At 35.5% G+C, this 27,810-nt stretch overlaps 2 protein-coding genes across 2 annotated transcripts; both read right to left on the bottom strand.

Annotated features, from left to right (window-relative positions):
- Nucleotides 1-141: 141 nt before the first annotated feature.
- Nucleotides 142-3,150, bottom strand: LOC113085422 (sialic acid synthase-like). Its single transcript, XM_026255124.1, has 6 exons — nt 2,994-3,150; nt 1,892-2,107; nt 1,663-1,762; nt 1,124-1,278; nt 440-706; nt 142-345 (listed from the first exon to the last, which is right to left on the bottom strand). The coding sequence occupies exons 1-6, from the start codon at nt 3,123-3,125 to the stop codon at nt 157-159; spliced, it is 1,059 nt and encodes a 352-aa protein (XP_026110909.1). The 5' UTR covers nt 3,126-3,150; the 3' UTR covers nt 142-156.
- Nucleotides 3,151-9,902: 6,752 nt separating this feature from the next.
- On the bottom strand, nt 9,903-12,797 carry LOC113085421 (N-acylneuraminate cytidylyltransferase B-like; the record flags this gene model as incomplete). The annotated part of the gene is made up of 6 exons (XM_026255123.1): nt 9,903-10,260; nt 10,704-10,869; nt 11,456-11,627; nt 11,702-11,796; nt 12,236-12,369; nt 12,623-12,797. Coding segments are annotated over 6 exons (957 nt in total), but the record flags the coding sequence as incomplete, so codon positions are not given.
- Between the last annotated feature and the right edge of the window lie 15,013 nt (nt 12,798-27,810).

Raw genomic sequence — 27,810 nt, 5'->3', positions numbered from 1 at the left:
ATTTGTGATGCCAAATAATAAGAATATAATAAAAATCAATCCCTCCCTAAATATTGAATAGTGATTTAAATTCTGCCATATATATATATATATATACTGTTACTAATATTTAATATTTTAAGACCCCTTGGGAGTGTACAATGGAGTGTACAATCATCAGCCATCTATCATGGCATCAGTGATGGTGGCATCTTTTTCCAGGTTCTCTGTGATTTTCTTGCCAACCAGTTTGAAGATGTTCTCTGGTCTCACACCCTGCGGTTCGGCCACTTTTACTGTCAGCATGTCGAGAGTTAATATCTCGCCCTTCAGCAATGGTTTCCGGGCCACTACCGACTTACCCAACTGCAAGAAAGTACACACACTGTTATATAAACACATCTGATCACTTCAAACGCCTCCTGCTGCTAAATCTGTCACAATGAGGGTTGTGTCTGACCTTGCTGTGACAGGAAGCCTCACAGGGCAGCATCTGTTTGATTGGCGAGCCCATTGCCATCTCAACCGTCCTGATGGCTCTCACCAGCTCCGCCAGCTCAGCCGGCTCCAGTGATGCTGCGTGGTCACTGCCTTTCCAGGTCTTATCCAGGGTCACATGACGCTCCAGGACCTTCGCCCCGAGTGCCACAGCAGCCACAGACACATGGATGCCCGTCTCATGTCCAGAGTATCCAATGGGAATGTCCGGAAACTCCTTATGGAATTTCTGCAATAGGAAATGTGAAATAGAAAGATTCCAAACTACTCATTAATTAGATAGAATTCTTGCTATATAAGGACTCGATCAGTGGGTCAGTACTCAAGATCAAGACAAATATTGCAAAATAAATGGCAAAATAAATAAATTGTATGAACGTTTGTGCTATAGATGATATAGAGTGAGATGCAGGGAATGTAATAGTATAGAGGTGGTAACATCTAAATATAAGGATATAAGTGGGGAACATTTAACTGTTCATGAGGTAGGTTGCCTGGGGGAAGAAACTGATCTTGTGCTTGGTTCTCCTGGTTATTGATAAAAAATATTCTTTAAATTTAGTCAATATCTGATTTTACTAAATTAAACCAAATATTAAAACATTTAAAAAATTCAATTTGCATATAATTTTTTTTTCTGTCTTACAGGGATCAGACTGAGGTTGACGTGCTCTATCGGCAGTGGATAAGCGCTGGTGCACTGCAGGAAAGTAAAATTGGGATTGTGTTTCTTAACGGTTTGGTAAACACAGTGCATGGTCTCCATCGACTGCATTCCACTAGATATCACCATGGGACGACCTACAAAAAACAAGCCAAAAAATATCAGTTTGGTTAACATTAAAAATAAATTATCTGCAGACTTTTTATATGCAGGCATCTGCAGAAACTAACTGCAAGAATGAAAATCCAGAAAGTCCACGTCAGGATTTGTAGGTTTCATTCTCTCAGCTCTCTGGCCAATCAGCACTAAGAGATTTTGCTGGTAGCCTTCTCCAGAATAACTGACTTCAAATGCACATGGGAAGCTACTGTTATTCAGTTCTCTGTTCTGCTTGAACTTTTCTTATATTCGCACAGTTTGGATAGCTTCTTGTGACATTTAACTCATCTGAGGAACATCAACTTCTGAAAATCTCTACTGATTTTTCATTACAAAAGGCTGTCAGCTTCAGCGAGTTTTACCTTTTTTGGCCGTTTTCTCCAGGTAAGGGATGTTGTTGGTGTCTGCTGAGGCAACTTTGAAAAACGGCACATTGATTTCATGAAGAAATTCAATTGCCATCTGACAGAGATAGGGAGAGGAAAAGTTAAGAGATGCATTTGAGTCTACTTGGTTTTGGAGGGACATTTGCAAATAACCACATGCATATATTCTCTCGCTTTAAATTTGAAATGTTCTGCATTTGTTCACCTCATCCATCCCTGATGCTGTAAAGAAGATGCCAATGTCATTGGCGTACTGCTGCAGTTCTCTGTACTGCTGGTGACTGAACTCCAGATGATGCTTGTGAGCCCCGTAGGTTGGCCCCCAGGCGTGAGGGGACGTGTAGGGACGCTCCAGAGCGTGTTTGGTGAATCTGTGTTCGATCTCACTCTTTTGAAACTTGGCACAATCAGCTCCACAGTCCTGCGTGGAGACAAAATGAGAAGTAGAGGTGGATTTGGTGATTATGGTGATCAGACATCCTCATTTTTTCCCAGATGTGTCCTGAACGGGATTTCTAAAATGCCTTGAATGTCCAAATTTTGGCTTTGTTTCCTATCGACATGCTCTGTATAGTTAGGGTCTGTATAGCTTACATGTTTTTACTCTTACTTTGCATTGCTTTGACAGTTCTCTGTAAATCTGTAAATGATATACAATGCCTGCACGCTATTGGTCAAAACTACTTTTCAGTCATTGAGAATATAGGGAAGCAAGTCGAAACCGAAGCATATTAGACAGTTTAAAAATCCTGGCACTGAAAAAGAGAACGCATATTCACCTAATTGACTATAACCTTAAAAATAAAGGTTCTTCACTGGCATTGAGGGTTACACGAAGAAACTTTAACATACATGGAACCTTTCAATCCAACAAAAAGTACTTTAAAGTGAAACAAGAGGTTCTTTAGATTTGTTATTAAAACCATTTTAATAAAATGGTTCTTTTAAGAACTGTTCAATGAACGGTTCTTTGGGGAAGCAAAAATGGCTCTTTTATGGCATCACTGCAAAAACCCACTTTTGGTACCTTTCTCTTTTAGTGTATAAGAAGTGGAGTCTCCCATCTAAAATTGAAAAGTTTTAAATTTGATGTGTGACTTGTGTGACTTTTACAGCTCAAGTCATTGATCTGTTTAGGGAATATAAATATTTAGATAACAGAGCATAAACAAAAAATTAAGAAAAAAAAAATCCTTACTATTTCCTAACTTTAGTTTCCCTTTTTACCCTTCCCTTTATTTTGAAACTTGCGAAGAACTGTTATTAACCCGCTATCAGACTGCACATCTGATAAAGCATTACTTTACCTTTGCCATTCTGATCATTTTTTTGGCGATTTCTATGTCCCCTTGATGGTTCTGTCCAATCTCAGCGATGATAAAACAAGGGTTGGAGCCTCCAATTTTTCTTCCAGGACAAAGTTCAAACTCAGCAGCCATTTTATGCTTAACTGATTTATGATTGAGAGCCTGGAGATGTGATCACTAGTGCGCTGGCATCAAGCAAAAGGGGCCACAAAGGAGGGCACGCTATAATTTAAAGAGATACAAGTGCTCCTCCCTAACCAACACCAACCCCTGTCCACACATAGAGTCACACACGATCACGCTGTTGTTGAACTTTGAGCACACAAGGCTGTAAAATATAAAGTAGCAAATTAGTATGTATCAGTTCCACACCTGCCAATTTATATAGCATTGTACCCACAGATGACTTTAAATGAAATTTAATTTTAAATTTTAAATGTTCACTTTATGAAATAAACATACAGTTTTATTGATATTATTCTAAATGATTTGTAACTGCACATCATATGGTTGGATTGGAAATTTTGGACATTAAATCTAAATTTACCAGAAGGTATTTATGGAAGCCTTTATTAAAAATATAAAAAATTAATATGAAAATTATTTTTCTAAGTTCTAAATAAGACAATGATTACTGAAGTGATTTTTACTTTTTTTTTTTAAATGTAGGTTTAATTTAATGTTACTTGTCTTTTTTTTTGGAATTTAACCTTTTGAAAAACTGATTCTACACCAGTTGTTTTCAGTGTAGGTTTCTCTCTCCTCTCCGCTTCTATTCGTAATCTTTTATTTTCATACAGATAAGCAAAGTGGTATCAGCACACTGCCATTTCTGCTTGCGTGACATGAAATCCATGCTCTCTTTTACTTTATTTTTGAGTAAATCCTATGACGGTTGAGAGCGCTCAAAGCGCTGCATGCAAAATAGAAAAAGCAAATAGAAAAAGCACCAGCAAATCCAGAAAACATCTTCATCAGTTTTACAGCAGGTGCTGCAAATGCTTACTACGCAAACAAAAAAAGAATATTATTTGCATCGTGTTTCTTTCTTTGGTTTTGTTGTTAGTATTTGCAGTGTGTTTGTTGTCAAATTGATGAAGTAGTTTTCTTAATGTTGAGCTCTCTCGACACGATATACCTCATTCAAGCAGTGACCAGTGACAGAAGGTGTGACCAAACCAAATTAGCTAGTTACAAAAATTTGTATTGTAAATATGGGAGTGAGTTGAGCCCATAAATTCAGATGAAGCCACCTGTCGACTTGTAATGTTGACTTTGAAAGACTGATCCACAGTAAAAGGCAAATTTGCTTTAACTCTCCTGTTGTGTTGAAATCCAGGTACAAGCCATTCATTTTCATGTAATTTAATTTGCAAATAAAAAAAAAAAATGCAGAAAACCTTTGTTGTAGCTTTTCAGAGAAAGGAACTCCTATTGTATAAAAAAAAGGGACAGTTTAACTGAGAAAAACAACTAGATGAAGGAACAGCAGAAGACAAGTCTTTTTTTTTTCAAGTAAAGTTTGAGTCTCAAAATTCATAATTTTCATAGTTTTTGCAAATTGCATGAAACCAGTGAAGAATGAAAACCAATGCATGCATGCAATTCACAAAAGTTGTAACCATTTTTGTACAGACTTTTCTAAAATGCATCCATGTGTGAAAACTTTGCATACACAGTCATGACCCTAAATGAGAAACAGTCACACAATTTCAAGAAGAAATTATTTGTTTAACCATTTTTAAAAAATATTTCTCAATTCTGCACATGCATCAATTTTCTCCCATCAACATTTTCACAACATATTTTCATATTTTATATTTACACAGTTACCTTTACATCAAACATATTTTAATAGAAAACACAGGCTACAAAAAGATAATCCTAAATAGCTAATTGTAAAAATAATGACTGGCCTCCCTATACTGGATGATCTGGACCATAGGGATTATCATAACGCAATGTCATATCTGTAGTAGTCAACATCCAACTTGAAGGACATGTTCTAAATGAAAAGATGCATGCTAGTTTGATGTGAGCTAACCACTGCACTGTTCCTATTAGAGAACCTGGAGTCATATATAGATTATATGTAGCTTTGAGGTAGGGTAGCTGATTTCAGAGATGCTAGCAATAGCAAGCTAGCTGTACTTTATAGCCACTTAAAGCGAAAGCATTCACACTCTCAAAATGGACCGGGTGTCACTGCTGGTAACACGGTATATTGTAAAAAATATTTTTCAAATCCTTATTGGAGTATGTTTCACAAGAAAATACTATTTCTGTCTTTCTACTTAAAATGCATGTTTATTCAATGTCCTACTTGCTGTTTCTTTGTAACTATTTATTAAATTTACTAGAAATTTTGGAGTGAACATTTATTTAATGTATTAAATGTATTGCTAGATTTTGTACTTGCAACCCCAATTAGGCATTTGACCACTGCAGCTGATATTATTATTGATTCTGTGCTATAAGTGTCTGGCCAGCAGAGCTGGGAATAGCACATTAGTGTAATATACATAGACTGTATCATTTTTTTTTTTTTTACTCAACTAAGCTCAACTCACTTTATTTCTAGAGCACTTTCAAAAACCACAATGGGCACCAAAGTGCTGTACATGAAAGAGAGAAAAAAAAAAAAAAAAAGTAAATACAATACTTATACATACAAATTACAAGACATTATTGAAAGCCAAAGAAAATAAATGTTTTTAACATCCTCTGAAAAGACCCTAGAGTAGGAGTTGTTTTTAAGGAAAAGGGAAGCTCATTCCATAGTCTATAGGGGCAGCCATGGAAAAAGCTCCTTTACATTTCAAATGTGATCGAGGAATCATCAGGGACAGTTGATCCTTAGAGCGAAGAGATCTCAAAGGTTGATGTAGACAAATTAAATCAGAAACATACTCTGTAGCCAAGCCATGGAGATATTTGAAAACATATAATAAAACTTTATTTTGAATTCTTTATTGAATCATAATCAATACGTTTTTTTAAGTATTTGTAACTTGAAAGTAAACTAATTAGTAATCTGATTACATTTTACATGCAGTAATCAGTAATGTAATCAAATTACAATTTTCAAGTATTAATCAGTAATTTTTAATCTATTACTTTTCACTTAACCAACACTGCTGGCCAGCCAAAATCATGAGTTCAGCTTTACATATACAGTACAGGAAAGTCAAGTCAATTCACCTTTATTTATATAGTGCTTCATATGAAACCAGCATGGCATGGTTTTATTTCAGACTGCAACACAGATGCAGACGACTTGTCTGTTTCCAGTGGTCTTGTTCTGATGGCTGTCTAGTTGATGAGGTCTTCGCAGGGGAACTGTTTCTGGGGCTCATCTAGTTGACGTGGTTTCTGCTAACACTGAGGGTTGTAGAGGTTGTCTGTGGTCTGGAAATGGACTGGATCCGTATGGCTATGGTGACCTCAGAATAAGAATGAAACAGACTAATAGTAGCATAGATGCCATTCTTTTTATGATGTAACGAGTACATTGGTGTTATGGGAAGTGTTCCCAGTTCCAGTTAGCCTAATTAATGCAGCCCAACAATCCTTTAATGGATTTGGATTATAGAAATGTGATTTCTTTAATCTAGATTTAAACTGACAACTCCCGAACAACACTAGGCAGATTGTTCCAGAGTTTGGATGCTGAATAGGAAAAGGATCTGGTGCCCGCAGTTGATTTTGATATTCTAGGTTTTATCAAATGGACCAGCTGGAGTTTGTTTCTAAAGCGTGCAGAGCAACCACCCAATAAAGCATTACAATAATCTAACCTTGAGATCATGAACGCATGAATAAACATCGTAATTAAGATAAGTCTTTGAGATAGGACAATGTAAACTATACATAAAAAGTGTGTGCCAGTCCCAAAATGTATACTAAATGAGTACTGTAACAACATAAAAGCTCTCTTTTTTATTTTCCAAGCCATAAAATGGATCACAAGGTGGACAGAAATATGCTCTTTGTTTGCCAACCGTGTTCTTGGTTGCACATCAACAGTACACACAAAAGATGTCTCTCCTGAGGAGATAAAACAGGTGTGTTTGATAAGGAACAATTAGATAACTCACTGTGACGGTTATTCGATCAAGTGCTATAGGATTTGTTCTCAATAGTCCACATGTCTAAGATAGGAATAGAAAGTTGAAGGAAGTTGATAAACAACATGTCCATTGAGACCTGTTCTCACACCATAACAATAAGTGTGAAGTTTTAAAACATTTTATCCTTCCTTAACCCTCTAACTGTAAATTAGAATTTGAAAGCTATTTATTTCTTCTTGAAATTGTGTGGCTGTTTCTCATTTAGGCTTATGAATGTGCATTCAAAGTTCTGACACATGTATTTTGACACATGTATTTTGGCGCTGCACAAAAACTGCATAATAACTAATTTATGCTCTTAAAATAAACATAATATTATCATTATAGTTTTCAAATTAATTAATTAACATTTTTAAAAAGATAGTCAAAAACTTCAAATTCACCTCTTCTTGCTCTCGTACCAACAAATACAGTTGCAATCAAAATTACTCAACCCCCTAGAGACTGCAGTACTTTACAAATACAAGCTTTTCTGAAGATTCAGGATAAAATAAAAATTGCATCTATAACAGTTCACTGGCATATTAAAAGTGATATTGTCAATATATAATGTAATACTTTTGAGTTATAAGATTTGTTTTTTATAATACTGCTATGTCATAATTATTCAACCCCTATTCAACATTGCTGTTTTTAAATCACTTATTTGCATGGAGGGGAATAAAACAGTCTCAAAACACAATTAAGCCTTTAGAAACTCTATTAAAAACAGAATTAGCTTGAGCCGTTACACATACAGTTAGCCCTTGCATGTGTTGAAGTTGAGTAGCAAAAATGTCAACAGAGATCTCACAAAAGCTAAAGAGAATAAATATCGTAGTACTTTAGAAAGGCTAAGGCTATATGAAGATTTCCAAGACATTGAAAGTTCCTAGAGACACAGCTCTCAGCCTTATTCCTTAGCTTAAAGTGTGTTTTACCTGAAAACATTTGAGGGTGTGGATGAAAAAGCACAATATCATAAAATGTTTAATCAGCACAACTGAGAAAAATCTGCAATGTTTAGCCTTGCAAGATGACCCGATGAAAGGAGGGAAACCATTTCAATGCATTGTGTAAGAAGAACACTAGACAAGTATTGCCTTTTTGTTGAGACATCTTGTAGAATACCACTCTTGATCAAGAAGAACAAAGGACAACTTGAACTTGATAAAATTCATTTGTGTGGACCTGTGTGTAGCTCTGGAGGAATGTTATATGAAGTGATGTGACCAAACTGGAACTTTTTGGACCCATGGATCAGCGGTATGTCTGCTGCAAAAAGGGCAAAGCTCATAAGCAGAAGAACACCATATCCATCCTCAAACTTGGATCAGTCCTGTTATGGGGTTTCTTTACCGTAGAAGGAAATGGAAATCATGACTGTATGAAGGACATCATGGATTCTTTAAAGTGTCAGGCCATTTTGACAAGAATTGTGATGCCTTTGGTGCAAAAACTGAAGCTGATGATCAATGGACTTTCCTGCAGGACAGTCATACCAAAGTACACATCCAAATCTACTTCTGCTTGGTTCAGGGATCAGTCATAGAATGTACTTGAGTGACCTGTTCAGTCTCCAGGCTTAATTCTCATTTCAAATATCTTGAATTTGAAGAAAGCAGTGGCAATGTGAAAACCAAAGATTATCAGTGATCTGAAAGCTTTTTCAGGTGTGAAATGGGCCAAAACTGTAGTAGAGAGGTGACAGAAACTTCTAAACACTTACAGACAGCGTTTATTGGAGATTTTAAAGAATAAAAGATTCTGCACAATAATTGAATAATTTTGAACATGAATGTTTAGAGGCAATTCGAATTTTATCATGATTCATCAATGTTCCATTCCAAGAATCACTCAAAAGTGTATTAACAAACTTTCTCTAATACTTTACTGATGCCTTTGTTAAATTGATTTCATAAAATGTCTTGCAAGTCAAGGGGGTTGAATAATTTTGATTAAATTAAATTAAGTTTATGCATTTAGCAGACACTTTTATCCAAAGCGACTTACAGTGCATTCAGGCTATCAATTTTTACCTATCATGTGTTCCCGGGGAATCGAACCCCCAACCTTGCACTAGCTTGCTTGCTAATGCAACGCTCTACCAGTTGAGCTACAGGAACACTGTACATATTGATTGCAACTGTATATACAAAATTATGTTGAAATACCCGTCTTGTAAAGTATCCTTGAAAAATTTTAGTTTATGTCTCAAGTGAAAGTAAACAGTGGGGAAAGAAATCGGATGAGTATCATTATAATGGATGCGTTGTCTCTTAAAGTGACTGCGCCTAATTTACCATCTGAAGTAATGTTAATCCAAGAAAATGAAAGAAAGAAAATCACTCACTGCTCTTGACTGAATTACTTTGAGGTTTTAACAAGAATTAATCCACAGTCAAACCAACAAATTATTCAGACTCTTGACATCATTTTTGATATTATTATTTATTTTTTTATTAGTGGGTGCAGGACACTATAGTTCATTTATGTATGTGATTATAGCAAAATAAACTGTGACATATTATACCCCAAAATTCTTACAGTAAAGAAGACTACCAGTAAACCAAGCTTGGTAATTGGTCAACAAAGTATTGATAGTTGAGATGGAGAACTGCTGCACAATGCTGTCCTTGATAAGAAATAAGGATGTTCCCTTATCACTCAGTGACTTGTGAGGACAAAGCATAAGATTAAACATTGATAGCTACATAATGATCAGTTAGGATAAGGAGTATTGAATACTGAATTTGAAAGAACATGTAAATATATAAAGATCAAATGAAGAGATAAAGCGACAACAGTAAGTATTTGCTCATAGACACACACACACACAGGTGTTTTATTAACTTAAGATAGATTCACTGTCATGTGATCACAGTGACCCAAACTGACTGTTAGGGTTATTTTGAAAAGAAATAGGAAAACATTAACTGGAATCTAGAAATTGGCCCTGTCAATGTTCTCCTGGTGCACCGGCATCAAGCTCTTTTTCTTCAGCATCAGAATGTACTCGGCAAATTCACGAACTGCTCCGTTTCCGGCGGGTCTCTGACACATGTATTTGGCCGCGATGAGATCCGCCACGGGTGCATCAGACGGGACGCCGTTCAGTCCCACCTGAGACAGGATCTCTCTGTCTTCAGACTCTGAACCTGTGAGGGACAATAACACACGCTGCTCACCAAAAATCTTGATCATAAAATACTATTATAGAAAATCTTTCTACTTTACAATTTTATGTTTAATTCAATACTTGTTGTTTCTTTGTAATTAACTATGAACTTTACTAGCAAATTCCCACCATTCTGGAATTTTCAATGCTTCTGAAAAAAAAAGACCAACCATTCTTTTTCAAGTTGTATTTTTATTATTCTTTATTTATTTTATTATAATTTTATTTTATTCATTTATTTGGACTTTGAATTAATGCGTAATCCTGGGGGGAACAAAATCACAAATAACTGCTAATGTCATAAGTGGTATACCAGATTGAAGGTACAAGATGTTTTGGAGTACATGAAAATCTGAAACCTGAAACACAGTAGACATATCAAGCTTAGACCAGCTTTAGCTGGATTTTTCATAACATTCTCACCCATGAAGGCCACTTCATCCCACCGCAGCTTCTTCTCTTTCATTAGCCACTGCACCTCAAGCCCATCCAGCTGCTCTCCAAACCTAAGGCCACAGCCGGCGAGCTGGGCAACCTTCTCCAGCAGAGCCCTGGACAGCAGCTCATTCACGCTGGTCATCAGGATCACCTAAACACACACAAGAAAAACAAACATCAGATCAAAACTTTAATATTGCATGCCATTTAAACAGACAATACATTACTCCAGTCAAATTACAAAAATGTAATCCCAGCACTCCGGATGTATGTAAAAATGTCAAGAAGAGAAGGAAACTTTTGTACATTCCCACATATGGAATGGAGTCGATTGTTTTATGAACAATAATAAAGGAGATAATAAGTAATATTATTATAAAAGAAACACCTCTTGACCCTAAGCTGTGTATTTTGCACGTGTCCTCTGAATGCTCTTTTCACAAAATACTGTATAAGGTACTGAATTGAAAATAACTACAACATTACAAATTGTGTGTGTCTATGCATTATATATTTGTATTTATTATGTAATGATAAATTCCTGATAACTGTTCATACTTTGTTTTCAAAATAAAAAATGTTGCATGTTACAGAAAATAAAGGATTTATGAATAAATATAATTGATTGTAAATGGTAACAGGTTTTGCTACTTAATAATAATGAAAAGAAGGAGTTTGACTCATCACAAAAGATAGCAACTATATTATATTAACTGTAGCAGCCCACACAACTGTACCTCTATATTGTCTCTCTGCAGCATCTGTATGCCTGCCACGTCTCGAGCATTGATGGCCACATGGTCCTCGCCTGAAACCGATGTGAATATTTGTCCGTTCGTCAAACAGCCAGACACTTTACACAGAAACAGCCTGACCACCGCTTTCTCCTCTCGGCCAAAGTAGCCAAACCTGCAGGAAAGGGCAGCATTTCTATCTTCATTGATGCTTTCTGTCTGGCCACAGAGTTTGTCTTAACAGCTCACCTCAGAACTCTCTGTTCAGCGACAGGCCAGTCGATGTCCACATCGATATCAACGCTGTACTCAGGCAGCATTTCATAGTAGGCCATCTTCTCCAACTAACACACAGAGAACAGATCAAAATATCTGACGAGGTTTCACACACAAGTCAGTCTTTAAATTGTAGTTCAGGTAATTCCTCCATTGATGGTTCCTTTAACATCAATGTAATCTTTCCATTCCATAAATGGTAGTGGAAATTATTTTCAAGAGTGTGTTTATGCATATCCTGACATATGATTTTTGTACTTTATTTCACAAAAAATTTAAATCCTCAAGGGCACCTCAGTCGTAGTATTGCCGGCTCAAGACTTGAACCTACAACCTTAGGGTTAGGATATGTTTATATTTACTTTAAATGTGTTAAATATACTAATTATATAGTAATATATATTATATATAATATAAATATACTAAATATTTAAATATACTTTAAATATGTTTCAGAACTCAAAAATCTAGGTACAGGTTTGTCAGCATATTTTCACAATGCCCCACCTGTTTAAGCCCATTTTCCCAAGCCTTTCTTGTACTAAAATAGAAAGAGCCGTTTTCATAGAGTTCTCCACGCCAATCTTGTCGTCGAGGCCTGCATGCCACGTTAAGGTTTGGAGACGTCGGATTCTTATCATCTAATTAAAATGAAGAGACATCAGTGAAAGACGTGTGAACCTTCAAACGTAGTTCCTGTTAATGTAATGGCTGTTCCTAAACATTACACAGCAACAGGGTTGAGAGCCATAAAGATTCAAGATATAAAAGTGACCTACTTTTGATTTTATGATATGCTTTTAAGTGAAAGATTGTGTCATAAACATCAAGTGAAATTAACCATCAAGTGACCAAGTTACAAAATAAACACATTTTGAGATGTTTTCGTGGTACCTTTCTTATCCACCTCTTCCCAGCGAAACTGGTGTCTGCGAACCACCGAAAACACATAGTCACAGCCCTGTTCAGTGATCATCTGCAGGGCTTCTCTGATGTGATGAGGATGAAGACATGGAGACGTGGCCTGAATATGACAGACGATGTCCACCTCTAAAACACCACCAGAACATAAAGATCCAAGACATTAAAAATGTAGACCTTACTGGGCCCTTACTGTTGTTGTCTCACATGTTACTATTTTAAAATGATGAAGAGAATAAAAAAAAGATATATTTGTAATTGCTTTATATTCTTGTTCTCCCTCTTTAAGTTACACATATTTATACTATTTACTTACAAAAACATCTCAACATACGCTGTAAAAACGTTTGTGTCTTTTGTGAATATATATACTAGTGCTGGGCAACGATTACATTTTTGTAATCGTGGTTATCACATTATTGTCTGTGATTAATCGCTTTGTTATGCACAAAACTAATAATGCATTTAGAAGAAGTGTATTGTGCACTTTTTCCATTTAAAAGTAGGCCTACTGCTATATGAACAAAAGTGCAATAACATTTGAATTGCAAACACTTACAGCAGTGTTCTTTTACATAGCAGCAGGTGTATCTCATAACATTAATGTAATGAAAAAAAAAAAATATATATATATATATATATATAGCTATTTGCCACTACCAGGAGATTAACGTTTTTATAAAAAATACATTTTATATTTCGTTATAGAAAAACAAGTTACGCTCAGAGTCCAGAGCCCCGATCATAACATTGTAACAGACACCTTCCTATCAGAGACCTGCACGATGGCGGGACATATCGCAGCAGAGTGCGGCGCAGGACAACACTTGACGGGGTAGAGACTCGAGTGTGTGCGGGATGCGGGAGAATAATTAGGGTGTCCTCACACTAGGCAATTTTAACCGTGCCGGAGCGCGTTTGATGCCCAAAGCCTGGTTTGTTTGACTAGTGTGAGCCTTCTGTTTAGCAGTGCCTGCATGGCTCGGTTGGAAGAGATATACATCAGTGAGTGTGAACGCTTACCGCGCCGGAGCGCAGATCTTCTGATACGTGCTGCATGATTGTGTGAATATTTCTGAGTGGAATAAGCAATAGATCTTTAAAGCAAATATATAAAGCAGATATTGTGAGCATGGGCGTAGGTTTGGTCTCAGCTTTGGTGGGGACACCCCCCATACCCCCCAGAATATCACAATACAGAAGTGAATACTTAATCTCATTATATTGTATCCTGACCCCGATTTACCATCCTGTATACTGTCCCTAAAGAGCTAGTATAACTGTATAATCTCAAAAATGCACTCTCAAAAAATAGAAATAAAAACCTGAGACTGTGTAATGCTGGACAGCCAAAGGTTTTATTAACATAAATTATTAGGTACATTAGTATTTACACTAACAAAAAATACTCTGTCACAAGGAAAAAAATCTAAATAAATAAAAATAATAACCTTTTCTATTATAAACACTATTTACCCTCCAGTACACTCACTACTAGCATGCATTCAATACATCATGTTTATATTTAAGAGCAATTTAAATATGAAGGGGACCAGGTTTTTAAAACTTTTAACATGCGTGATTTCCTTTAATCACGCTTTAATAATTAATAGTTCATGAAGACCTCACCTGAAGCCCTGAAGGTCCAGCTACTTCTTCCTCAACATGCTCTATGACATCTTCACAAGATGTCTGAGTTTCCTATATGAACTAATGAATAAAATACACACGTTGTATGCATTAAACACATCATGTTTATTTTTCAGAGCCATTTTTAAATATGAAGGGGACATGGTTTTGTGTATTAATGTGTTGAAATTTATGTTAATCTATGTGTTAGTTTGTCTGTATGAGACTAGCAGTAAGCTAGATCAACATGAGAATAAAATACAGATCATATTCTAACATTTTATCATTGTTGAACTATATAACATTGATTATTATATCAAAAATAAAAAATAGTGCATTAGATTAAACTGGGAAAGGTCATAACACTTGCATATTGTTGTCCTAGATTTACTGCTTCTATTTTTCTCAATTGTAAGTCGCTTTGAATAAAAGTGTCTGCTAAATGAATAAATGTAATTGTAAATCTGTTGTGGTTTGATGCTGTCTTTCCTGTATACAAAATGGGTAATTAATTTTGTAGTCTATCCTATGGCTAGCAAGTTTAACCCTCCTAGTCCTACCAGATTCTATTGGTGGGGACAAATTTGTCTTCTTAAAATATTGATAGGGACTACCTAGCGTGACGTGTGTTACCGGGTGTAACGACTGTGCTGACCGAGAGAGCTTCTTGTACACTGTAAAAAATTTCACGTAAAATCAACAGTAACTTACTGGCAACAAATAGCCAGCAAGCTTCAGTATTTTATTCCACGGTAATATTACTGTAAACCTGACTACAGTAGTTCACAACATACTGTATAATAACTTACAGTATATTTATACTGTAAAATTAATTACAGTTCATGTTTTTGCACTGTATTTTAAAATACTGTAAAGTTACTATGCAGTATAATTGATTACGGTAGTTTTTATATTCACATATACTCATCTATACACAACATATAACTAACTACAACCAGTTACATGCTTAAATTAAAGCTGCAAGCAGCGATGAACGGGCCCTCGCACCCGGCTCACCGCAATCGTGTGGCTTTAGTAAAAAGGTGAAGGTGAGAAATATGCATTTCAAATCGCAAATATAAGTAGAATATGTCAAAGTCATTTATATGTGGCAATTTTCCTGTTGCCAATAGGTGGCGCTATCATTATAATGGAATATTGGCCTTCAGATGTGTTCAGGCCAGGAGTCTTATCGAACATGTGATGTTTGGGGAATATCGAACATTTCATGCCTGAGTTACAACAACAACTTTTCCTATGGCGAGACATCAAATTTTGTCATGGCGCCATGGACATGCCCTTTAACAAAATCTAAAGATCTCCACAATTTAACATTGCAAAGACCTTTAGATTAGAATGACCAAAATAAAATGTTGATGTCATAAAATTTATTGGAGTACTTCATTGCAGTGTAAAACATGACACTTCCTGTTGCCAGCAGGTGGCGCTATGACTATGACTGAATATGGGCATGTAGATCTGTTTAGGGCAGAATTCTTATCTAACATGTGATGTTTGAGGCAGATTGGACATTGTATGTCTGAGTAACAGCAACTTCCTTTTTCATGGCGAAACATCAAAATTTGTCAGGCCGCCATGGACACACCCTTTAACGAAACCTCAAGATCTTCGCAATTTAACATTGCAAAGGGCTTAAGATTACACTGACCAAGTTTGGTGTTGATCTGAATAAATCTCTAGGAGGAGTTCGTTAAAGTACAACCCCTGAAAATGGCAAAAACAACACCAATTTTGGAAGGAAAATTCAAAATAACCAACTTCCTGTTGGGATTCGGATTTCGTACCAAGAGACTTTTTTTTAGATATTGGTGTGTTACATATGTGTACCGATTTTCGTACATGTACGTGACACGTAGCTCGAGGCGCACTCCATTGAAAGTGTATAGGTGGCGCTATCGAGCCATTTTGCCACACCCAATGGAATATTGGCCTCCAGATGTGTGCAGGTCAGTACTCTTATCAAACATGTGAAGTTTGGGCAAGATCTGATATTTTATGCCTGAGTTACAACAACTTCTACTCCCATGGCGAGACATCGAACTTTGTCACGGCGCCATGGACACGCCCTTTAACGAAAACTCAAGATCTTCACAATTTAACATTGCACAGGCCTTTAGATTAGACTGACCACAAAAAGACATTGATGTCATAAAATTTCTAGGAGTAGTTCTTCGCAGCATAAAATATGACACTTCCTGTTGCCAATAGGTGGCGCTATGACTATAAGTGAATATGGTCATGTCAAACTGTTCAGGTCAGGAGTCTCATCAAACATGTGAAGTTTGGGGCAGATTGGTCATTGTATGTCTGAGTTATAGCAACTTCCTGTTTCATGGCGAATCATCGAAATTCGCCAGGCCGCCACACACAGGCCCTTCAACGAAAACTCAAAAGCTTCGCAATTTAACATCGCAAAGGCCTTTAGATTATGCATGCCAAATTTGGTGTTGATCTGAATGAATCTCTAGGAGGAGTTCGTTAAAATACAACGCATGGAAATGACAAAAATGACACAAAATTTGCTCATAATATTAGAAATAACCGACTTCCTGTTGGGTTTCGGATTTTGCTCCAAGAGACTTTTTTGTAGGTATTGGAGAGTTACATGTGTACACCGATTTTCATACATGTACATTAAACATAGCTCGAGGCGCACACCGTTGAACGTGTATAGGTGGCGCTGTTGAGGCATTTTGCCACACCCACTTCCGAAACCCATATCAGACGTAAATTTTCGCCAGTTCTGAGGTGTGTGCAAAGTTTCATGACTTTTCGAGCATGTTTAGGCCCTCAAAAATGCGATTCATTTTGGAGAAGAAGAATAATAATAATAAATATAGCTGCAAGCAGCGATGGCGGGCTCAAGCCACCAATGCCATCGCCACCCCGGTGGCATCAAGTAAACTGTGCCCAGCGGGCACATGCATTCACAATATCCCTCTGGCAGTGAGGTTTTAAAGGATATGGCAGTTAAAGGGTTAATCCGAATCATCTAGACTTTAAAATCACATTCACAGAACAATATATATATATATAACTTTAGTAAGACTTTACAATAAGATTTCATTTATAAACATTATGTTAACATGAACAATATTTATATAGCATTCATTCATGTCAGTTAATATTCCAAACTTAAACATTAAAACAATGTTTTATTGTGATTTTTTTCCAAGCACATTTTACCAATTCCAAACCATAGCAATCTTAATAACTACCATTATTTTTTATTTAATCATTTATAAGTGCTATACAATAGTCCAGGAAAGCTGGAAGAGAAAAACAGGTCAAGAAGAACTGACAAAAGAATTGCAAAATAATTAGGAATTAATATGAAGATAAATTTTTAGTCAATTCTGCAAGACAGACTTTCAGGAAAGGAGGTGGAATAAAAATGAGCTCCTAAATCTTAATCCCAGATTCTGGAAGATATATTCCTCAAACCATCGAACAAGAGGAGGTGGTGCTGGTCCTTCACGAGTCACTCTAATCTGTTCATTAAGCCTATATATAAAGTCTTAATATATAGTATTTCACAGTACTTCATGGTATTCTAATTAAATAATTTTTTGGAATCTTAGATCTCTCAGAACCTGACACATTGTAATTCTGAGACTCCAGGAAAGTGGCAGTTCTGTAAAATGTTGGCGCTGGAGACTAAATGCTCCCTGATAGTTTCACACCTAATTCACTTAACACACACACAAACACACACACACACACACACACACACACATTAACCACAGTGACAGAGGGACAAAGTGACATCAGATGTATGGTAGTTTTTTTAATTTTCTATCATCCATATAATGTTGTCTAGTCATAAAACTATGCATATTTTCCTTTTTTGAAGTGTTTAGAAGCTGCACTTTAAAAAAAGAAAAGACATTTACTGGTTACTTTTTTACTGTTATTTCAAAAAATCACCACGACAAAACCATTCTAGCTATCCAAAATTCATTCACACCTGTTCTGTAAGATAAATTCTTTAAACAGTGGTAAAAGAGGATGTGGTGCTGAACCTTCAAGAGTCACTCAAAACGTATCTGTCCATAAAGCCTATAAAGAATTATTCTTAATATACAGTTCACAATACTTCAGCTTGTTATTCTAATTAAGTGAGGGTCATTTTATCAGTAAAATACATAAAATACATATTATTATTATCTTTGAAAGATTTCTATAAATGATTTAAATCATACTTGTTTCTACAATAATTATTTAAAAGTAATCCTATAGCTCCATCTGGTGGCCATTATTGGTACTAAGTATTGCAAGCTTGATTTATAAGTTATGATAGTTTTAATTTTATGCTGGCTCTTGAAAATGATAAAGCTATGAAACTTACTGTGCTTCCTTCAAATGATGACTTCTACGTATATAAAAAATTATGAAGAGTTGGAATGAAAAATTTTAAAGATATAGTAAAATAACGATTGTATTTTTTTTAATGTTACTTTAATAAATCGCTATGGCCACACCATTTAAGGTATCCTAAACCCATTCGCAATTTAACATCTTCAGTATATTAGCTTCATGTTAATAAAGTTTGGTGTGAACTACTTGTGTCTTCTTGGAGGAGTATGAAATCATTTACAGGCTGATTTTATCATAAATCCACAATAAAATTTCTGAGTTCTGTATCAATCTGTGTTGTTGTTTGTTTATTTTTATTTTTTTATTTTTCATAGGACGATAACTGACCCTTTACTCTCCTTTTTAATAAATGTGCTTATAAACCAAGAACACGCTTTTTATAGCTGTATTTATAAACTGCTTACTACTGACTATCAATAATGGGACAAGGCTTTATAAAGCATGAACTGAATATTTACTTTTTGAGTTTGAAATTATTATTTGCAGCACAAATAAGGTTTTTTAGGATTTTTAAAAATCCCTAAAACTGTCAGAAAACGATAAGGCCTATAAGATTTCTATGTGAGTGGCTAAATTTATTTGTTTTTATAACTATAATGCATAAACTATGAAATTATACAAAATGTATAAAAATGTACAACAGTTATTGTTTTCCAATGTTTTTTATTTATTTAATTTTTTTTATTTTTTATTTACATTTAAAAAAATTAGCCTACTGCAATCATTCTAAACAGCTTGAATAAAACCTGTCCATATTTATTATAGACCACTGTAACTGTGTATAATCTAACAAACAAGTTTATTATGAAAATAAAAGTGGGTAAACCAGATAAATTGGACGATAAAGAAATTGCTAACAATAGTATAATAGAGCATGTTTTAGGTTTTTAGGCGTTTAGATGCAGAAATGGACAAATCAAATGTAAAATAAAATGTAATTGATTTAATTAAATATAGATTATTTCTTGTTAGAGCAAAATAATAAATAAATACGTACACACATTAAAAAAGCAGCCAAGATGAATGAGTTTCATTTTTTATATAGATTAAAATTGAAGACAGAAGCAGCTGGTATATGCGGTCACTTAATATTAAAATCCAGTACATCCACTTCAGATATATTTCTCAACAGTTTATGTTCACGTGGCTGTTTTCGTTTATAGTCGCCAAGCTATTATGTATTTTGAAATAATCTTGTCCGTGATGTGTTCGTTCGTACGACGAAAGCCAGAATCCTGCAGCTCGAGAGATATATGTTATTCTGTCAGTCGCGCTTTCAAATAGTCTTGCACACTTAAACGGGTCACAAACACCTGCATTTAGCTCTTGTTGTGTTACAATGGGTTTATTGTGTGCATTTGTGGTAATATTTTATTTAAAAAAGCTCTTAAACAAGAATAAATTCGTTTGTTTTGAGCTCGACACTGTACGCGCTGATCGGAGCGGTGATTTCAGATAGGCAGCCACAAATATTTCATTTTCACACAAACAGTTCAAAAACATCTGAATTTAGCTCTTGGTGTGTTCTAATTGGTTGATTGTGTGATATCGCTGTAATAATTTATTTTTAAAAGCTTTAAAACAGGAATAAATTCGTTTTTTTCTGAGCTCTTTCCTCCAGACGCTCGTGATCACAGAGGTGATTCATCTCTCCTATTTCTCACGTATCTCTGGCCAGAAATAATTTATCCATGAGCCCTGAACCGGTAATAATCAGATATGTTGGTTTAGCTTGTCAGTGTGAATTAAATCTAAGTATTTATTTGTATTTTTAACCGATTTAAAAGTGAAAGTAAAAGTCCGGGAATTGAACCTGTAGGGGCGCTATTTCTCTCAGACAATGGAAGTCTGAAGCACATATACTCAAACAGAGGGACAGAGTGAGATGAGATGTCTGACAGTTTTTTAATTTTCTGTTATCCATACAGTGTTGTAAAGTCGTTAAACTATGCATATTTCCTCAGAATGACTTTTTCATCTGTATGAAAAAATTATTTGACGTGTTTGGAAGCTGCAATTTAAAGATACAATAATGATTCCCTTTGTAAGGTCATTTAAAAAAATCACCACGGCAAAACCATTCAAGCTATCCAAAATCCATTCACAATTTAAGTTCCTATCAGAAATACTGATGTGTGTTCAGAGTTTTGTGAAATTCTAAGTATGTTATTTGCCTCAAAATCACCTGAGAAGTATTCCAGTTTGACATGTTGCCACGCCAACAATTTTTTAGATATCAATATCCCCCTTGCAGATTTATATCGGCTGTGTTTTAACATTAGTCTGATGAAGTTTGAAGCAAATCGAGTAATAATAAGATGCTGAATTCAAATCATTTTGAAAATGACACACTTCCTTCTGCCAGTTGGTGGCGCTATAACTTTGACTCCTAATAGTCACATATATGCGATCGACATCATACAACGAATAATCTGATGAAGTTTTTTTAAAATCAGGAAATGTATGTGGACGGTATTAGACACTTCCTGTTTCTCATTTCTCGCCATAATTTCAACGCCTCGCCACGAGCAAACCGTTCGAGATATCAAAAATCCCCTGGCAATTTTTCATCCCCAGTGTCTTGAGATCATGTTGACCGAGTTTGGCCGCAATCGAGAAAAAAACCTATGACAAGTATTTCAAATTCCAGAGCATGCGCTTTTTACATAACTCTAAATAGCTGACTTCCTGTTGGGTGGAGCCTATGACATGCAATACGAAAGTTGTTCGGCACGATGAGATCTATATGTGTACTGAGTTTCATATGAATATGTGCAAGTATGTGTGAGCTATACATCAACATTTCTGACTCTGTTCCAGGGGGCGCCGTAGAGCCCCTGTGCCACGCCCGGGTCCCAGCCTCTGCAGGCTCCTAAAGGCCACAGATTCCAAAGTGTGCGCAAATTTTCAAGAGTTTTTGAGTATGTTAAGGACCCCAAAAGCCCCCACAACTTTGACTAAAAATTTGAATACTAAACCCTAAATAGCCAACTTCCTGTTGGGCGGAGCCTATGATATGCAATACAAAAGTTGTTTGGATTGATGAGATTTATATGTGTACCGAGTTTCATACGTCTACGAGCAAGAATGTATGATATATGGCCCTCCATATTCCAGGGGGCGCTGTAGAGCCCCTGTGCCACGCCCGTGTATCAGTCTCTGCCCGGCCCTAATGGCCGCAGGTTCCAATCTGTGTGCCAATTTTCAAGACTTTTTAAGCACGTTAAGGGCCCCAAAAGCCCCCGAGACGTTGGAAAAAAATAATAATAATAATAATAATAATAATAATAAAAAATAATCCTAAGGAAAACAATAGGCCTCTCGCCCTTTGGGCTTGAGCCCTAAATATAGCTGCAAGCAGCGATGGCGGGCTCAAGCCACCAATGCCATCGCTACCCCGGTGGCATCAGGTAAACTGTGCCCAGCGGGCACATGCATTCACAATATCCCTCTGGCAGTGAGGTTTTAAAGGATATGGCGGTTAAAGGGTTAATCCGAATCATCTAGACTTTAAAATCACATTCACAGAACAATATATATATATATATATATATATATATATATATATAGTAACACTTTACAATAAGATTTCATTTATAAACATTATGTTAACATGAACAATATTTATATAGCATTCATTCATGTCAGTTAATATTCCAAACTTAAACATTAAAACATTGTTTTATTGTGATTTTTTTCCAAGCACATTTTACCAATTCCAAACCATATCAATCTTAATAACTACCATTATTTTTTTATTTAATCATTTATGAGTGCTATACAATAGTCCAGGAAAGCTGGAAGAGAAAAACTCCTTGTATTCATGTGTGCAGAATTATTAGGCATGTTTTCTTTTACAGATGAAATGCGCTAAAAAAGAGTTTTAACTCAAACTGTTTTAACTCAAAGTCGAAAATTATGTAATACCCTTGAGAAATATCAAACACAAATGCAATACAGAAATGGATAAGTTAAGACTTGACCATTGTACAAAAATGCTGACTGGGTCATGAGGTCAGAAAAGAAGAAGAAAAAAAACAGGTCAAGAAGAACTGACAAAAATAATTGCAAAATAATTAGGAATTAATGTGAAGATTAATTTTTAGTCAATTCTGCAAGACAGACTTTCAGGAAAGGAGGTGGAATAAAAATGAGCTCCTAAATCTTAATCCCGGATTCTGGAAGATATATTCCTCAAACCATCGGACAAGAGGAGGTGGTGCTGGTCCTTCACAAGTCACTCTAATCTGTTCATAAAGCCTATATATAAAGTCTTAATATATAGTATTTCACAATACTTCATGGTATTCTAATTAAATCATTTTTTGGAATCTTAGATCTCTCAGAACCTGACACATTGTAATTCTGAGACTCCAGGAAAGTGGCAGTTCTGTAAAATGTTGGCACTGGAGACTAAATGCTCCCTGATAGTTTCACACCTAATTCACTTAACACACACACACTCACAGACACACATTACCCACAGTGACAGGGGGACAGAGTGACATCAGATGTATGATAGTTTTTTAATTTTCTATCATCCATATAGTGTTGTATAGTCATGAAACTATGCATATTTCCTCAGAATGACTTTTCTTCTATGTGTACATTTTTTTGAAGTGTTTAGAAGCTGCACTTAAAAAAATAAAAGACATTAACTGGTTACTTTTTTACTGTTATTTCAAAAAATCACCACGACAAAACCATTCAAGCCATTCAAAATTCATCCGCACCTGTACTGTAAGATACATTCTTTAAACAGTGGTAAAAGAGGATGTGGTGCTGATCTTTCAAGAGTCACTCAAAACGTATCTGTCCATAAAGCCTATAAAGAATTATTCTTAATATACAGTTCACAATACTTCAGCTTGTTATTCTAATTAAGTGAGGGTCATTTTATCAGTAAAATACATAAAATTCATATTATTTTTCTTTGAAAGATTTCTATAAATGATTTAAATCATACTTGTTTCTACAATAATTATTTAAAAGTAATCCTATCGCTCCATCTGGTGGCCATTATTGGTACTAAGAATTGCAAGCTTGATTTATATGTTATGATAGTTTTAATTTTATGCTGGCTCTTGAAAATGATAAAGCTATGAAACTTACTGTGCTTCCTTCAAATGATGACTTCTTCGTATATAAAAAATTATGAAGAGTTGGAATTAAAAATTTTAAAGATATAGTAAAATAACTATTGTATTTTTTTATGTTACTTTAATAAATCGCTATGGCCACACCATTTAAGGTATCCTAAACCCATTCGAAATTTAACATCTTCAGTATATTGGCTTCATGTTAAAAAAGTTTGGTGTGAACTACTTGTGTCTTCTTGGAGGAGTATGAATTCATTTACAGGCTGAGTTTATCATAAATCCACAATAACGTTTCTGAGTTCTGTATCAATCAGTGTTGTTGTTTGTTTATTTTATTTATTTATTTTTTTCATAGGAAGATAACTCTCCTTTTTAATAAATGTGCTTATAAACCAAGAACAAGCTATTTATAGCTGTATTTATAAACTGCTTACTACTGACTATTAATATTTGGACAAGGCTTTATGAAGCATGAACTGACTATTTACTAATGAGTGCAGTTATTATAAAGTGTTATCAATGCATTTGCTAATGTTAACAAATTAAACATTATTTTACAGTGTTATCAAATCCCTTAAATGATTTGTAAGTGTTTTGTAATGATTTTATTGACCTACAAGCATTTGTGAAAGTTCTGCTTGCATTACAGCTTAGTCTTCATCTGTGAGCTGAACAGATTTACTGTTACATCCATGAGATTATGTATATTCAAATAAATATCATGTCACAGGATGTCAGAGGTCAGTATCAAATTAGTTTGAAATTATTATTTGCAGCACAAATAAGGTTTTTTAGGATTTTTAAAAATCCCTAAAACTGTCAGAAAAGGATAAGGCCCAAGATTTCTATGTGAGTGGCTAAATTTGTTTGTTTTTATAACTATAATGCATAAACTATGAAACTATACAAAATGTATAAAAAAGTACAAGTTATTCTTTTCCAATGTTTTTTATTTATTAAATTTTTTTTTCTTTTTTGGATTTACATTTTAAAAAATTAGCCTTCGGAAATCATTCTAAACAGCTTGAATAAAACCTGTCAATATTTATTATAGACCACTATAACTGTGTATAATCTAACAAACAAGTTTATTATGAAATAAAAGCGTGTACACCAGATAAATTGGACGATAAAGAAATTGCTAACAATAGTATAATAGAGCATGTTTTAGGTTTTTAGGCGTTTAGATGCAGAAATGGAAAAATCAAATGTAAAATAAAATGTAATTGATTTAATTAAATATAGATTAAGTCTTGTTAGAGCAAAATAATAAATAAATACGTACACACATTAAAAAAGCAGCCAAGATGAATGAGTTTAATTTTTTATATAGATTAAAATTGAAGACAGAAGCAGCTGGTATATGAGGTCACTTAATATTAAAATCCAGTATATCCACTTCAGATTTATTTCTCAACAGTTTATGTTCACGTGGCTGTTTTCGTTTATATTCGCCAAGCTATTATGTATTTTGAAATAATCTTGTCCGTGATGTGTTCGTTCTTACGACGAAAGCCAGAATCCTGCAGCTCGAGAGATCAATGTTATTCTGCCAGTCGCGCTTTCAAATAGTCTTGCGCACATAAACGGGTCACAAACACCTGTATTTAGCTCGTGTTGTGTTATAATGGATGTATTGTGTGCATTTATGGCAACTATTTATTTTAAAAAGCTCTTAAACAAGAATAAATTCGTTTGTTTTGAACTTGTGGCACTGTGCGCGCTGATCGGAGGCAGTGATTTCAGATAGGCAGCCGCGAATATTTCATTTTCACACAAACAGTTCAAAAACATCTTAATTTAGCTCTTGGTGTGCTCTAATTGGTGAATTTTGTGATATCGCTGCAATACTTTATTTTTAATAGCTATAAAACAAGAATAAACTCGTTTTTTTCTGAGCTCATCATTCCACACGCTCCTGCTCAGAGCGGTGATTCATCTCTCGTGTTTCTCACGTATCACTGACCACACATCAATTATTAATGAGCCCTGACCTGATTATAATCATATATGTTGGTTTAGCTTGTCAGTGTGAATTAAATCCAAGTATTTATTTGTATTTTAACCGATTTAAAAGTGAAACCAAAAGACAGTCTCCTCCCTTTTTTAGTCCGGTAACTGCACCTGTAGGGGCGCATTTTCTCTCAGACAATGGAAGTCTAAGAACACTCACTCAAACAGAGGGACAGAGTGAGATGAGATGTCTGACAGTTTTTTAATTTTCTGTTATCCACACAGTGTTGTAAAGTCATGAAACTATGCATATTTACTCAGAATAACTTTTTTTTCTGTATGAAAAAAGGTTTTGAAGTGTTTGGAATTTAAAAATGCAGGAAAATTAATAATTCCATCTTTACTGTCATTTAAAAAAATCACCACGACAAAACCATCCAAGCTATCCAAAACCCATTCACAATTTAAGTTCCTCAATGTTTTTTCAACATGTAGACAAAGTTTGGTGTGTATAGTGTTACTCTCCTCTGAGCAGTATGCATTAATTCACAGCTAATGTAAAAAACAATCCACATTCAAATCAAAATAGCCGACTTCCTGTTGGTTGTAGCTGATGACTGTGAATTAGAAAGTTGTCCGTCTTGATAAGAACAATTTTTGTACTGAGTTTGGTGTCTGTAGCTAAAACTAACCCCCCCACTTTTGACAAAAGGTGGCGCTATAGAGTGCCTCTTCCACGCCCTCTTATGAACTTTTGCCAGTGTCTAGCTGTCACTAATACTGATATGTGTTCTGAGTTTGATGAAATTCTAAGCAAGTTATATGCCTCAAAATCACCTGAGAACTATTCCAGTTTGACATGTTGCCACGGCAACAATATTTTTAGATATCAATATCCCCCCAGCAGATTTATATCGGCTGTGTTTTAACATTATTCTGATGAAGTTTGAAGCAAATCGAGTAAAAATAAGATGCTGAATTCAAAGCATTTTGAAAATGACACACTTCCTGCTGCCAGTTGGTGGCGCTATAATTTTGACTCCTAATAGTCACATATATGCGATCGACATCATACAACGAATAATCTGATGAAGTTTGATTAAAATAAGGAAATGTATGTGGATGGTATTAGACACTTCCTGTTTCTCATTTCTCGCCATAATTTCAACACCTCACCATGAGCAAACCGTTAGAGATATCAAAAATCCCCTGGCCAATTTTTCATCCCCAATGTCTTGAGATCATGTTGACCGAGTTTGGTGGCAATCGGCAAAAAAACCTATGACAAGTATTTCAAATTCCAGAGCATGCGCTTTTTACATAACTCTAAATAGCTGACTTCCTGTTGGGCGGAGCCTATGACATGCAATACGAAAGTTGTTCGGCACGTGAGATCTATATGTGTACTGAGTTTCATATGAATATGTGCAAGTATGTGTGAGCTATACATCAACATTTCTGACTGTGATCCAGGGGGCGCCGTAGAGCCCCTGTGCCACGCCCGGGTCCCAGCCTCTGCAGGCTCCGAAAGGCCACAGATTCCAAAGTGTGCGGCAAATTTTCAAGAGTTTTTGAGTATGTTAAGGACCCCAAAAGCCCCCACAACTTTTGACGAAAAATATGAATACTAAACCCTAAATATCCAACTTCCTGTTGGGCGGGCCTATGACATGCAGTACTGAAAGTTGTTTGGTTTTGATGAAATCTACATGTGTACCGAGTTTCGTGTGTCTACGTGCAAGTATGTATGATATATGGCCCTCAGTATTCCAGGGGGCGCTGTAGACGCCCTGTGCCACGCCCGTGTATCAGTCTCTGCCCGGCCCTAATGGCCGCAGGTTCCAATGTGTGTGCCAATTTTCAAGACTTTTTAAGCAGTTAAGGGCCCCAAAAGCCCCCGAAACCTTGAAAAAAAAATAATAATAATAATAATAACAAATAATCCTAAGGAAACAATAGGCTCTCGCCCTCCAGGCTTGAGCCTGAATAATAAATATAGCTGCAAGCAGCGATGGCGGCCAAAGCCCCAGTGCCATCGCCACCCGGTGCATCAGGTAAACTGTGCCCAGCGGCACATGCATT

The sequence above is a fragment of the Carassius auratus genome, unplaced genomic scaffold (genome assembly GCF_003368295.1).
Source record: "Carassius auratus strain Wakin unplaced genomic scaffold, ASM336829v1 scaf_tig00041487, whole genome shotgun sequence".
Taxonomy (NCBI): Eukaryota; Metazoa; Chordata; class Actinopteri; order Cypriniformes; family Cyprinidae; genus Carassius; species Carassius auratus.
Note: the sequence above shows the minus strand (reverse complement) of the source record. Positions and strands in the feature narration are given on the sequence as shown.

What these genes read in the sequence shown, in the direction of transcription:
- LOC113085422 (XM_026255124.1), bottom strand. Translation starts at nt 3,125, where the DNA reads ATGGCTGCTGAGTTTGAACTTTGTCCTGGAAGAAAAATTGGAGGCTCC. An exon ending in TCAACCTCAGTCTGATCCCT is followed by an intron (nt 707 to 1,123) that starts GTAAGACAGAAA and finishes TTCCTATTGCAG; the next exon opens with AAATTCCATAAGGAGTTTCC. An exon ending in AGGCTTCCTGTCACAGCAAG is followed by an intron (nt 346 to 439) that starts GTCAGACACAAC and finishes ACTTTCTTGCAG; the next exon opens with TTGGGTAAGTCGGTAGTGGC.